The 15,018-nt window shown below is 41.3% G+C and overlaps 1 protein-coding gene across 1 annotated transcript; it reads right to left on the minus strand.

Annotated features, from left to right (window-relative positions):
* Positions 1 to 9,389: 9,389 nt before the first annotated feature.
* Positions 9,390 to 12,778, minus strand: uncx (UNC homeobox). The gene is made up of 3 exons (XM_076752927.1): positions 12,360 to 12,778; positions 11,678 to 11,853; positions 9,390 to 10,853 (listed from the first exon to the last, which is right to left on the minus strand). Exons 1-3 carry the CDS (start codon positions 12,616 to 12,618, stop codon positions 9,813 to 9,815), a joined length of 1,476 nt encoding a protein of 491 aa, XP_076609042.1. The 5' UTR covers positions 12,619 to 12,778; the 3' UTR covers positions 9,390 to 9,812.
* Between the last annotated feature and the right edge of the window lie 2,240 nt (positions 12,779 to 15,018).

Below are 15,018 nucleotides of genomic sequence, written 5' to 3' on the forward strand. Positions count from 1 at the left end.
TGGACTGACTGGAACACACAAGATGGCATTAGCCCCAACTGTGGTAGCAGATGGCCCATGGGGCATGCTTGCCAGATTTAAGACTTATAAAGAACTAACACACACAAATAAATTTGGACAGTGTTGCTTTAACATCTGAGAACACTATTTAACTCATCCCATCTCAGGAAGTTTTCACACTTCACACTTCATTAACCTCTAGGGCACAGATTCCCTGGGAAGTCAAGGAAGGAAAATGCTTGTCTTTTTCATATAAATCACCACCAAGCAGAAAGCCCCCGGTGACCACATTTACATGCACACAGTATTCCAGATAATAGCTGATATTTCGGTTAAGGTGCGATTCAGTAAATGCTGTTTATATGCACCTTCACGTCTCGATCACAAATATCCATGTACACGTGCATAAACAGAATATTACAAACACTACTGTGAAAGCCAAACTTGCACTAATCTCAAAAAACAATAATTTTGATGAGATGAAGTTTGCTTGTCTCAGTATTCCAGATTAAACTGACATGTGCCAGCGACCAAAGCAAGTGTTTCCATACACAAAGTAGTCTAACTAACGCTTGTGTTAGTCTCTGCTGAATGTATTTTCATTTTTCGTTTGCTGATAGGTTTGTGCACATCACCATGTACACAGAATTTTCAGATTTCTGCCATGTACACACATCTTTCAGACTACAAAATTCAACAGTAAATAGGATTAGGTGTTGCAAGTGTATATTGATACAAGGTTCACATGTGCCCAACAGAGTACAGAGACTAATGCCATGAATCCTTGTCTTTTTCACCACTAACTCTTTGCACATGTTACAATACTTGGTAGTATTCATATTGTAGCTATACTAATGATATTCAAAATGATATTAGATTTTGTTGCCATAGAGTTTATTTTTCCTGCATGGGGAAACATCAAAGTTAAATGGTGATAATTAAAAGACACGATCAGAGATGCCGCCATGGAAGGTTAAGATATTTATTTTTATTTATTTAATAAAGACAAATAACCAAAGCGAATGGGGTTAATTGCAGGGTCATTTTTGTAATATTGCTTCATTATTGGTCAAAACGATAACTAAATAAATTAAAGGCTTGAAAATAACAACATCTTAACTGATCTCCAAACAAAACTACAATATTGATATTCCTATATGTTATGATGCCAAATAAATGCTAAATGACATAATCAGTGTCAAGTTTGATGTAATGAGCTGTGTTCCAATTTTACCTTTTGCATCAGAAAAACTTTAGATGACGACGCCAATGTTAACAGCTTTAAACTCACTTTTTCTGGAATAAGCTAGTAAGTGTAACTTGGCTAAAATTTCAAGACCTTCGATGCCACACACAACACTTGAGCATCACCTGAACCCAACAATAACGGTGAGCTCGATCTATGATGGTTCTGCCTTTACCGGTGAGGTAGCAGTGCTGTGCCGCTAGCTAGCCAACCTGCTGCCTGGGCACTATAACAATCACTTCCTCTCGTTGTTCCATTCCTTGTTGATGAATCTTGATTCAAGCAATTTCCCTGCAGGGATGACTAAAGTTTTTCTGAATCTGAATCGGACTCATCTGAATTCATGTCATCAATCAAGACATTCTGAAAGAAATCTATTATGTCCGTTGTGCATATACACAGTAAAGCTGATTAGCCAACCACAGTGGTGTTCATAACTCTGATAGCAGGCTGAGCTGAAGAGTTAGTACAGTTTGAAATGAGGATGCGTGAGCTGCGCCTCTCTGGGTTACTACTTGCTAAACTTTGACTGTGTAGGTGCTTCAAACATTTATTTTTTTTATTTTTATTTTTTCACTTTTCTGCCCATACTGTAGTCAATATGATGGTCTCAGAGAATTTTTGCACCCCCTGTTTCAACAATCGGCTGCCAGTCTTGTGCTGCTCTGAGAAGTTCACATGGGACTCTGATCTGGAGCTGTGTCCTCCTCTTCCTTGGATCACAGCAATGTCTCGCCTTGGATGATGCTTCTGCAGACCTTTGGGATGTGGTTATTGAACAAAAGATAGTTTCACTCTCCCAACGCTTTCAGGCATCAGTTGAGGATGTTCTCCAGGGTTCCACGTGTGAGCTACACACAACCTGGTGGTGATTCGCATTGATCCAAAGAAAGAGGGATTCAAAGAAATTATAGGCTCATTGAACTATGAAATCCTATACTAGGACCTCAAGCACTGAGGTTACCTGGCTGCACTAATTTGCCCACAGCTACGAGAAGCAGCTAGTTCCTGCTTGGACAGATGAATAGCATATGAAAACCTCTTCTCATCACCAGGAACTAGGATCTACCATACACAATATGGTAGATTTAGGGGTCTGGCTTGAAGTTAAAGGGATAGACCTTTAACACAATGAGTATTGTATATGAATACTTTATGTATCCAAAACAAGACTGAGCACAAAGGTGGTATTTACTTTCCTTGGATGGATACAGGTAAAAAGAAAGTTCCAAAATGTTTAACTTTGGAAATCTGGAGCGTAAGTCTATTAGCAGCAGTCGTAGAAATCTAGAAAGCAAAATTTAGCCACGAAACAAATGCTTATTGTCACTTTACCATGGCTGGTTGAATACAAAGGCTTTGCTTTATATCTTCTTGCATAACCCTTAGCTTGAGGTCACTGTGTCAAAAATCCCTCTAGAGGTATTCTGTTCAGCAAAACAGAAAATCCTTTTTCCTCATGCACCAGGTCCTGGGTTCCTGAAGGAAATGCAAGTTCTTCTCTACCTGAATTACTGTATGTATTATGGAGGTGGCCACTGATCTTTTTGCAGGGTGTAAAGTATTTCTTACCCAAATGGCTCTTTCATGAACCCAGTGGTGCACTGCAACCTGTTTTCCTACAAACCTCTTTTGATATCTTGCCCTCTACATTTTGGAAAGGTTCCTTTTCATCAAGAAGTGAAGGTCCTCGAGAGTTCCCATAACTTCGTCTCATACCTCCTTGAAGTGCTGTTTCAAGGGCCTAAGCCCCTGCCTCAGCTGGCTAATCATAGCCACTGGTCATCACGTACCACACAAAACCTTTTAGAAGGAAAGGCCAATTGGTGTTATTGCCTGGAGTTTTCTGTCAGTGTCGCCCTTCGCACTTAAACCAAGAATTGCTTTCACATTGTTAAATAGAAGCCACTCCCAATTGACAACCTAACTCCACCTACATCTTGGTCCCTGCTTTGGCTTAGCCACCAGCACATGGAGGGTTGTCTGTGTGCTGCCTCATGATTTGGCAAGTCTTATATCTCACCATGAGTTGTTTCTGTGTGAATCATCCACTGGCACTTTCACCAAGCATTTCATGCATGCCTCCTGGCACCTTATTGCCAGCAATGTGAGTTAATTTCTATAGATCCGCAGTCCTGTCTCCAAGTTTTTTGGCAATTGTGTCCTATCGCAGCATTCAACCATGACCACATTATCTCCCAAACCCTTGACTAAGTGCTTTGAGTTGCTCACACTTAGTCATGCCTTAATCATGCTTTAGTTGCCATGAGGTTTTAGTATGACTGTATATTGGCATTGAACGTTTTTATATGATCAATTTGAGCACTTTCTGGACTGCACTTGGTTCCTCTCTTTTGTTTCTCTCGGTATTGCGAAATAATTACATTTGAACATTGGTGGTGCTGTTAAAATAGTTCATACCATACATACCTGTGACAAGGCATTTTGGCATGCTAATGTAAAAAAGGAGCTAGACAGTGGTGTGTGCCATGAAATTAAAAAAAAGCAAAGTAGCATTTACACCAACAAGACTGAATAGGCCATTCAAAGGATATTTGAAGGCTCCAAATACTTAATCTACACATGGGCAATAGTCTGCCAATCAGCCTACACATGTACGAGATTGGAGCCAAATGAAGACTGAGGATTTTATTGTAAATTGTTTAAACCATATTTTTTTCATAAATAGAAAGTGACAATTGGTATGTAAAGATATATATGTAGATAGTTGTGTGGTATGTATAGATGTATTGCCATATTGCCTTACCGCATGTATTGTGGAAGAGTACCAACATGTTTATAGATAAATGCAAAACACAATTTTTCAGATTTGTTAACAGCATCATGAGACAATGCAAAGCTTTATAGCAATAGCATTTTGTTGTTGAATTAGTAATCAAAGTGGCATAAACCTCTAGCATTAATTTGTCTTGGAAATACCATGTTTGTTGATTACGTGCAAGAGAAGACTGAACTTTCGGACATCACTCCAAGTCACCTGAGAAGATGCCAAGGTTTCCATTCACACATCACTCCACCAAGTGTGATATCATGTTGTAGCCTGAGCTCCATGCATCAAATCATTACCACCTCCAGAGAAACTGAGCTATACCTTAAATATACAGCCTACACTCTTTGAGATACACCAATTGTACATACGGTAAGTATCAAAGCTCCCTGAAGAAGGGCCTCCAGACTTGCCCACAGAGAAATACATTCCAAATCTGTTTTGCTTGTTTGGTTTACATTTCTGTTTATTACATATCAAACTCACCTGGGAGTCGAATCGGTGTGCAAACCTTATCTTGAAGTAGATCTGATAGTGACAACAATCTGAGAGACGTGCCGTCAAAGTGTTCCTCAAAATGAGTGATTACTGAACTACTAAACAACTGAACAACTACTGATATGGTCTTTTGGACACTGTGGTAAATTATCAGAGTTACCAAACTTGTATTCAATTCATATTCCATCAAATATTTTGATGCGTGATGACTTCAGCGTGGCTTTTTGGAAAGAGGAAGGTGTCCGGCTCAAGCACTAAAGACAGTGAGGTGTCAGCAAGCAGTTGCTCATTTGCTTTGCAATTTATGCCTAAGCACGTCTGCCAGTAGCCTTATAAGAAGACCCTCTTATCCTTAAATTGCCAAGACATTTCTAAATACATTATCAGCTTTTTTCAAATATTTTCTTTGTCCTGTGAATTGTTAGGATCTGGAATCCAAAAGCACAATACAGGTCACTTTAGATAATGAGAGCAGACAGATAGTAACAGGTGTGACCATTGTGAAAAGACTCCTGTCACCTCTCACATCAGCATACAAGGATGCAAGTGCTCTTATTGTGAAGAGGAGTCTCATATCTAATCCTTCCCTTCAGCCATTCCAAGAAAATATAGAGCTGGCATAATGCAGAACTGGGCTATATTTAATGAGACAGACATTTTTTTTTTTTTTTTAAAGAAAGAGGGAAGTGGTGTGATATTGCACTCATGTTATTGCACTTAACTTCTCATTTGTCTGCATTGCGTAACTTCAAAGTGAAAAGACGATTATACTTGTTTGACCGGCCACTGTGAGACTTTCATTTGTATTATTTTCCTGTGTTGCTACAGCAGTAGTTCTCCAAATATTACATTAAAGTTGATGTTTTGTCAGCCATATGTGGGAGAAACAAACCATGTTTAAAAAGGAAAGGACAATTGCGTGGATTGGATCTCCTGATAATGAATATAAGCCTCTCAAGCGAGTTTAAAAGATAGATGTTTGCCCTTTTACAAACATTTATCTTTATAACTTCACTGAATCTGTTCACCGAATGAGTCCTCCAATGGCTTCATCATACTGTTATATTTTCTGTTTCTGTCTTTCAGGTCACATTTTCAACACCACAAGTATGATGCAGAGTGGTCTTTGGTTAATTCCTAATTTGGAATGCCCGTCTCATCAGACAACTGACATTTATATTGTTATAACAGTTGTCATATCATCTCATTATAGCACTACCTCTGATGCAAAGAATAATAAAAAACCCCTCCTCACTCATCACTCAATGCAGATCACCATTGCACAATAAAAGAGCAAGCTTGTCTTCTTTCCGTCTTCATTATATTCTGTGTTTTTCACTAATAAAGGCTGTATGTGTTCTGAACTGTTTGGTCAAGTCTCTCCGTCCTCAATGATCGTGGGAACCATCAGTTAAAGAAACATCTGAGAAGTTATAATGTTTCACCTTAACAGCAGTGTTTCACCACAACATTGTGACATTTTCTTAATGTTTTTAATCCACATTTCTAAGCCCACTATCCACAGTGGGTGAAAACTTTGAGTAAAATATATCTTCAGTACTTTGTGATTTGAACTGTAGTGTGAAAATCATCAACTTAATAAAAAGGAATTTTTAAAAAATCAGGCAAAGTCAAACTGCAGATGGTTAAATTGCTCATATGGTCGATTAATCTCATTTAGCAAAGGCTATGTACAATGTTAATGGACCTTTAAATTCTTTTTTTTTTTTTTTTTTTGCGTCAACAGCACACAGAGGCGTGAGATGCGAATGCTCAAGTGTTATTAAGCAAATTTTGATTAGAGGGATTTTTCGCGAAATACTGCGAGATAATTAAAATTATTTTAAGGATCGTCCAGAAATCAATGCAGATGGTAATTTCAGGCTTATCCCAGGTATGCACAGGAAAGATAAGACTGATTAAATCCACCGGCGCATTAATGAATATGTAGATGTAAAATAATCCTAAAAGGCATGGCAGAGTTGCTGCAGGAGAAGCCAAATGTCAAGTGCCATTTTATTTTATGGAGGATCCTTTTAAAAGTGACACGCTTCCTTCTTATCCAAGCCTCTAAGATCTCACACAGCGACACAAAGCGCACGAGAGTAGCCTGTACAGACAGACGGATTTGTGGCGAGAACACAGGTTGTCCATTTCAGTTGATTTGGGCATGAAACTTGTAAAATCCTTCCCTGTCACAGTTATTTGAAAATTCATTCATTTGGGCCAAATGAGCTGTGTGGATATGGAGCAATAACGCAAGAGCTCCACCTGATATTCAAAGAAAACATTACTGTTTGGATTGCGCATTATGAAGTTCAGTCGAAAAACCCAAATGCGAAATAACGAATTTCCTGCAATAAATATAAATAAAATCACATATTTACATTTACGTCTAATCTGACTTGGTTTACTTGGTTGTAATGCGGGAAATAAACCGATATGGTGTCTGTGATGGAAGCTGGAATAAAAACATTTGGTTAGTCATTTGGCTTGGAAATGAGAGGCTTATTTCTGAAGACGCTGATTTCGGCTGCAGCTCGAATGCTGCAAATGAGACCCTTAATATCATGGCCATAATTAATTGTGCAAATTTGTTTCCATTAAATAAAACTAACACATACTGAGAAAACTCTATTAGCCTTAATTAAGCTTGATATCCTAATTTAGGAAATGTGTGGCTGAAAACAAGCCGTTTTGGTAGATTTTTTTCTCTGTCTTTCTCCGATAGTGAAAAGCCTACCAGCTTTCTGCCTTTGGGCTGCTTTTCCTCCTTTGAGAGTTGGAAATGAGAAATGGAAATGGAAATACCAGGAGGTGCTAAATTAGCTGCCTGATCTGCACTTATTGCCGCATACAGGCCCCTATTACTTTGCCAATCTGTGCCTCTCTTTTAGCATTCCGGGCATGGAGAAGCTTCGAGATAGCAGATTTATCAAATGGGAAAATGAATGCATGATGATCAGTTAAATTGAAAATCAGCGTCTGCATGACAGCCCGACCTGACACCTCCGTAATTAGAAAGAAAAATGATGGCGTCCGATGCATAATAGAGCAAAAACAATTTACACTCTCCCATAATGATCCGGCGTTCAAATTGAAAATTTCTCCGGGTATAAATTGAATTCATAAAGTATGATTCATGGACGACACATCTCCTGGAGGCTGCCTGGGCATATCGATTGATAGTTTGTCTTGAATCATGCAGCGTGCAGCTCTCAGGCAAGAAAAGCTTAACTACTTAAGCAAATCGCTAATTTCACCTTAAGGCCACCAATGTGCAGCCAGCGATACTCCTATTCAGTGCGCTAATGAATTATGGATGAACTGGGCATACGTCCCAAATAGCCTAAGAGTAGCATGGAAAAATACACAGCGAAGAATCCGAGGTTATTTCACATTGGCCCCGGTTATCCCACAGTTTAGGAAATAAACCTTGTTATGAATTGACAACCTATGAATTTATCAATTTACGCCTTGAATTGCTTTGATAATGCAAAGATTTGGGCTATTCTAACCTTAGAAAATAATGTATACACACCTCTGCAAGTCCCTTTAAAACTTCATAAGTTATCATGGAAGAGCCCAAAGACGAATTAATAAAAGTAATAATAATAAAAGACACTATAAAGCACAATAATGTTGCCGTCTCAGCACCATGAGCACGCTTGCAGACGCAGAGGTCACACCTCTAAAGCACAGCCTTTGCAGGCCTAATCTCCTGCATGTTCACCGCGTGTGCCATGTTGGCTGTGGCTGCCCCTGCCCCCCCTGCCCCCCCCACCAACCTAATAAGACATTGCTTCCTAGAGCAAACAGCTGCATGGGTTGAAATTTATGTAAATATTTTGAAAGGGACACTGGCTCAGAAATTCATTTGCGCCGGCTCAGACGTAAAGCTCACCCCTCTGATTATTTTCAATTTATTTGCAAATCAAGACCCAAAGAGAACACTAAAGGGCTTGTGGATTTTAACAAGGGTGTGAGCAGCTATAGCTGGACTGGATGTTGTTTTTATTTATTTATTTTTTTGTCTTAAGATTTTTTTTTTTCCATGCTATTACACGCCACACAGCAGCCTCGACATTTCCTTCTTGGGTCGACGTGATATTGTGGTCAACACTGCTAATATTGCAAAAGGGAGCAGATGTCCCAGATCCCGCATGGCTTCCCTGGGGACCACCAACCCTATTAGAACAAATGTGTTCTGCTATTGTAAATAGGCACGTTTGCCTCAGCCCGTCCTATTACAGCCGACGCATGATCAATAGGCTGATAACACAGAAACATCAATGTAAAGCGACAGAACAATGAGGGATATCATCGAACATCTATCTTAATATAGCCCTGCTACAAGGGGCCCTGACAAAGTGGAGAGAGAGGGAGAAGAAGAGGAAGGAGAAAAAAAAAAAAGCTCATGAAAATGCCTCCCCACGAATCCCCATCTCCTATCCAATATGCACAAACACACACACTCCCAGCTGCCGGGGCTATTATTTTCCTATTTCAATTTGACACCCAGGCCTTTTCATGCTAATTCTATTATTCTTGGAAGTTTATGTGATTTCATATCACTAGAAATCGGTAATGTATTATAACCCCCTTTGAGCTAAAATAAACTGAATCCCCCTGCAGTAGCCACCGGGAAAATAATTACTTTCATATCAAAACTCTGCAGGAGTCGAGCGGGTCCTTTTCGCCTCAGGCTCGTAACCTCATTTCAGTGGGGGCTTATAGATGAATAAATTTGTTAAGGCAATATACAAAGTACAACATGAGATTTCTTAAGAAAGCCCTTCCTACTGTACTGTAGCCCTGCACTGTATGTGTGCTGCTATTTAAGGTCTCACACGGTTTGTGGTGCTTGTATACAATAGATTTATTTAAGAAAAAACTTACATATATAAATAGTATAATACCTTTTTTACAGCTCTTGAGGATTTTTGTTGGTCTTGTTGGTGTTGTTGTTTTTTTCTTTTTTTTTTGACAAGTTATCACACATTAAGGGATATCTAGAGACTCCTGACGCGCGCGCACACACACACACACACACACTCGCACACACACACTCGCAGAGAGAGAGAGAGAGAGAGAGAGAGAGAGAGAGAGAGAGAGAGAGAGAGAGCGCACACCATTGTCAAAACATCAGCTGCTGAGTGGGGAAACCTAGAGATATTAGATGCAAAGATGTAGTTTGTGGTCAAGCTTTGGCCTAATGAAAGGTGTCGTTTAGAGGCTATATCAGTATGTTTCTGCTTTTAAGTTTTTACCCCCAGTGATTTATTCCAAGTCGACATCTTCTTTAGAGTCTGTCTTTGTTTCTGCTGGACAGTCACTGAGGACAGACTCGGGGTTGACAGGGTGGTCCTTGCTCTCTAAATGCTCTTTTCTGTCTGCATCGACAGGCTTAATGAGTTGTGGACTGTGTTCGTGGGCGAAAGTCGAATCGCTGCAAATAACAGAGGTGTGAGTACTTTTGCCAGCGGGAAAGGCGGCCCTGGACGGGCTGGTGTGCGGTGAACGTGTCTTGTCCTCGGATCCCACCTGTCCCCTTTGTGTGTCTGTGTCCGCAGAGTCCGGCGAGCTGCTCCTACATCCCGCAGAGCTCGCAGAGACGCTGCAGCGGACGCCGGGCTGGTGTCTCTCCGCCGGGCTGTCACTGTCGGAGTTTGCTGCTGTCGTCGTCTTCAGGGCAGTTTGAGGGACAATGAATCCAAGCGGCTGCGTGATGGGATAGAGCAGGAAGTGTCCCTTCCCTATCAAAGGCCGTGAGGAGGGTAAGGCCGCGGGGTTGCGTCTCGGTCTGGAGTCCGAAAGGAGGCTTTCGACGCTAAAAGGGTTGAGTTTCTGCACGCCGGAGGCTCTCTCGTTGTTGGCGCACAGGCTTGACCGTTGGCTGGCGTCGGGCGAGTCCAGCTCGGATCCGCCAGCATCCTGGTCCATGTGTCTTTGGTTCTGGTTTTGGGTCTGGAGAGGTGTTTGGTCGCAGCTCGATTGCGTTTGTTTCCCCCCCACAGAGTCAAAAAGCGGGCCCATGGTGTGGTCACTGTCGGTCACATGCGACACCCCGCTGTCGCTGTCCGATCCCGGGGTGTGAAATAAATCCCCACCAGACAGCAGCTTGTTCTGGGACTTGAGCAGCCGTCGCTCCTGCTTTCGTTTCTTCTTCTCCAGCCTGTCCAGCTCTCTCCGGGCGATCTCCTCGGGGTCCATGGGCTCCCCGCTGCAGGTGGTGGGGTGGGCGTTGTGAGCAGGTCGACCCGGACCTTTCTTTGTGTTCTCCTTTTTCCTCCATTTGGCTCTGCGATTCTGAAACCATACCTGCGGAGAAAAGAAGTGAAAACATGTGTAATGTGCACTTCTGTCGCTGCAAGGGGTAAATTAATCAGGCCAAAGGTGTTTTTAACAATATGATAATAAAAGAAACAGTGAGGGCTCTTCTTGCTCTATGCTGGCCTTTAATTAGGCCTTTGATTAAAAAGCAATCTGCGCACAAATGGCAACAAAAAGTTGGGGTGAATCTTAACAGAAGAGGCTTTAAATTTACAGGATCGTTAAAGCAGCTCGACAGGTCGTAATATTTTTTTTCTATGTAAACTCAACAACTTAGTTTAAAGTCCTTGTTTTCGTTAGCAAAAATATTCTTAGAATAAAATAAAACAGGTTGATCTCATTCATGCAATTCAACTAACTGAGATTAGGAGCAAGAACACACTGAATTTTTTTTATTTTTATTTTTATTTTTATTTTTTTTACCCAGAACTGTCGATATGTTTCACAAATAAAACATTTCTGACAAAATGTTTTTCTTAAAAATACAGAAAGACTAAATATCAGCTTGTATTAAAGGCTCAATTATTTTTCAAAATAAAGGTGTTATTAAAATTGATTTATCTGACTGACATAAAGCACCAAAGGTCAAACAGCACACATCCATGCAGTGGGGGTTTGATTGCTCTTACAAATTATTACAATATATGATCATATTATAGATGAATTCTGCAATTTGTTTTCATCAGTTTGGAGCATAAAAATCAAACACTGAGCCTGAGTGAATGATAAACAAAGGAATAAACACACACACAAGCTTAAAATCACAACAAAAATATCTGGATACATAAAGATATAACAAAATAAATATTTACCTGAACCCTTGATTCTATCAAGTCCAGCCGGAGAGCCAGTGCCTCCCTCATGAAAACGTCGGGATAGTGGCTCTCATTAAAAGCCTTTTCTAATTCCTCCAGCTGCCAACCAGTGAAATTTGTGCGAGTTCTCCGTCTCTTGCAACCAGGGCTATCTTTGTCTGGGTCCCCCGAGTCTGACAGCAGAATGAGAATACATGCAAACAATTGATAAAATATAGATTTTTTTAAAAAATTACCACATTTTAACAGACTTATAACAAGAGTGGTTTCGTGCATATGCGAAGAATCCTGCAAACTTTAGAGCTGCAGAGGGTGGCTGCATCTGACATTTTGCAGCGCACACACACGCGCAGCCTGCAGCTTCAAGCAAGTCTGTCGCCTTTTCTCTATTAAGAAACCTTCACGTGTTAACACAAGCATTTCCTTGTTCTGGTGTTTACTGACTGACAGGAACATTGTTTTTGCTTCGGTGCATCTTCAGCTGACGGTGGTGGAAATGGAGTGGGGGGGCGACGGCGCCTCCTCTGCCTGTGTGTGAGGTTTGGCTTGCCCTTTAAAACACACCACCACGAGGATAACTTGTATCGCAACATCCTGCCTTTGTTTCTGTCTGTTTTTGTCTTTGTGCAAGCAGCCGACCTAGAGGAGAGGTTATTTCGTAGTGTGCAATGTGGCTTACCTGTCAGTTTGTAATGCTGATTATCTCCATTCATCCCGCAGCCCGAAGACAAGAGGGGGTTGGAATTACCCACGGAAGCCGTGCAGGAACCATTAAGTAATCCGTCTATTGAGAAAGGAACCGCGGACGCAGATTGAAGTTGATGCCCAGCTAATTCGTAAACGTGATGGTGGCTCAGATGGTACGGGAAGCCCACCATCCCGCCGAGAGAGCCTCCGAACTGGGCGTGAGGTGGATCCAGTATCCTGCTGTCCATCATCCCGCAGGCAAAAGGAAACGACGTCTGGAGGCCGGTGATGAGAATTTAAAAAGCATGCAGTGAGTGTGGCCAACGAGTAGGGGACATGATGTGAAGGGAGGGATGAGCTGTACTTTATCCACATGAACCTCCCAATAATTAGCCCAGGCTCTGGGAATATGAGACCCAATGAGAAGCGGTAATGGACGCTGACGTCAGAGACGCGCTCTGCAAACGCTCCCCGTATCGATTGCTAATTAAAGCTGACATCCACCTCAATAAACAATATCAGAGCTGTCACAACAAGACAGGAGGGCTTTGATAAGAACTACATCGCAACTACACGGGGGACCCACCGGGAGGAAGGGCTCACTGAATCCCGGGAAGGAAAGGCTACAGGCGGATAGGTTAGGCCAGAGGCTGCCGGAGTTTTTGTTCAGTGGAGGAGCCGCAAATAGATGAATGTTAGACCAGATTAGACAACAAAAGTGATGGTATTTTATCCGAGTTAAAGCCATGGCTCTTTATTATCATTAGTATTATTTGTAGCTTTTTTTTGTGTGTGATTGTTTCGTATCCTTATTGTGGGCACATCTCCTGAAATATGAGGAAAAAGGCGACAGCTGATCAGAAATAACAATAATAATTGATAATATACTGATGAATTCAATTTTTTTTTAAATTTATTTATTCTTTTTCCAGGGATGCCTGCAACCTTCTTTGGACTGTGGGGCTCTTTCTTGTCCCCGAGCCCCACTTTGGAAGCCTCTGAGTTAGTTATGGATCATCATTTAAATACATTAAAGCTTTACAATCAGGCAGGACGTAAAGCAAACAGGGTGATTGTTGAAATATGGGCGCATTTAAAGGGGAGCTGAGACGCTGCTGCAGGCACAAAGCGAAAGTCCAACTATAATATTTTTACTGTTACAAGACGAAAGCTTCAGTTACGACCTGCGCTGTGTTATGAGCACAATATATGACCAAATAAAGGAAGCCTTCAGCTACTTAAAGACAACCCAACACACCAGAATACAATCCCATCCTCACATGTGCGTTTCACAACATTTCCCTGTCAGGCAATTGGAAAGCTCCTCCACTTGTGCAACCCCTGCACTCAATATGTGACCAGCCCAAATCCTATCTGCTCATTAGGTTTTCAAATAATTAATTCGACTTTATTTATCCCAAGTCTGGCGCTGTCATAATGTTAATCAGAGTTGAAATTTCGCACCCCACTCATTCCCTGACCCTTGGCACCCGGATTGGCATGTTGTAATAACCTGAATCTCTCAACAGAAGCTGCGATAATTGTTACCCTATTAGCATGCAAATTGTTTAATTAATATTATTATGAGGAAGTATATAATCCGCTCGTCACTTGACCCCCAAGCCCAAATAACAACCCTCTGTATTTCAGTGTGTAGCCCTACATTTTAATGAACTCCTCAGAAATGATCTCGCCTATTTATCCATCTTTTTTTTTTTTTTTTTTTTTTTTTGGCAGCAGTGAGCTCGTCTTTGAAGCCTTTCCCTCTCTTTGTATTTTAACTTTAATTTCTAAAGCACGCGGACAAGCTCCTATGAATAATTCCTCCCCCGTTCGTCTCTTTTTGAACATCTAAAATTCAATAATTGCCTCTCGCCGGTTCCGCGCGTGCAGTCGTCCACGCCGGCCGTCCTCAGCTCGGCCGCACGCGGGAGCTCAGTGAAAGGCAGCCCTTGACACAGTCTCCAGAGACGTTGCATTTAAATCCGTTTTTCTACAACCGGGTGACATTGTCAGATTCTGGCTTTAATTAACCCGATAATAAGGCGAACAAGGCCAGCCTTGCTGCCCTGCCTTGTTACCTTTTTTTTCCTCTAACTGGCCCTTTTGGCAGCTGTTCAGAGGCAAAGAAAATAAAAATATGTTGTCTTCCTCTCACTGAGAGTCCTCTCTTGCAGCCGGACACATCGCCTTCATTGCATTTATGTGTTGCTGATCTGAATCAATGGGAGCACACGGGGCCTGTGGACTAATTGATTAAGGAGGTAAACTCCAGGAGAAATAAGTGGTGGAGGAGAGATCATGAGTGTTTTTCTCTTTGATATACAAAAATAGGTGTGCAAAGTCATATATTAGGGTATTTACAAGAAAAAGGGGGGTATTCCCTGTTTGATGCATGTAGAAAATTACAGAAAGCAACTTTTTAAACCGTTCTGAAACAAATCAATAGTGCATTTCATTTACTGCCATTTAATTCTCCACCTCTAGGCTTAGTCACTTATAGCCCTCCACCTGCAGCACCCTTTGGATGATAAAACAACCTTTTCCTCCCTTTAGAGATGCATTAAAATTCATTCTCAGGAGTGTCTGACAGATAATATGACCAACAAGGCGCACAGAAGCCTGCAGACGATGGTGTTGACTTATGGCCA

The sequence above is a fragment of the Chaetodon auriga genome, chromosome 16 (genome assembly GCF_051107435.1).
Source record: "Chaetodon auriga isolate fChaAug3 chromosome 16, fChaAug3.hap1, whole genome shotgun sequence".
Taxonomy (NCBI): domain Eukaryota; kingdom Metazoa; phylum Chordata; class Actinopteri; order Chaetodontiformes; family Chaetodontidae; genus Chaetodon; species Chaetodon auriga.

Excerpts from the sequence above, each read along its gene's own strand:
- uncx (XM_076752927.1), bottom strand. The coding sequence starts at position 12,618 with ATGATGGACAGCAGGATACTGGATCCACCTCACGCCCAGTTCGGAGGC. Across the intron at positions 11,854-12,359 it reads TCAGCATTACAAACTGACAG|ACTCGGGGGACCCAGACAAA; the intron begins GTAAGCCACATT and ends TTCTGCTGTCAG. Across the intron at positions 10,854-11,677 it reads TGATAGAATCAAGGGTTCAG|GTATGGTTTCAGAATCGCAG; the intron begins GTAAATATTTAT and ends TTTTCTCCGCAG.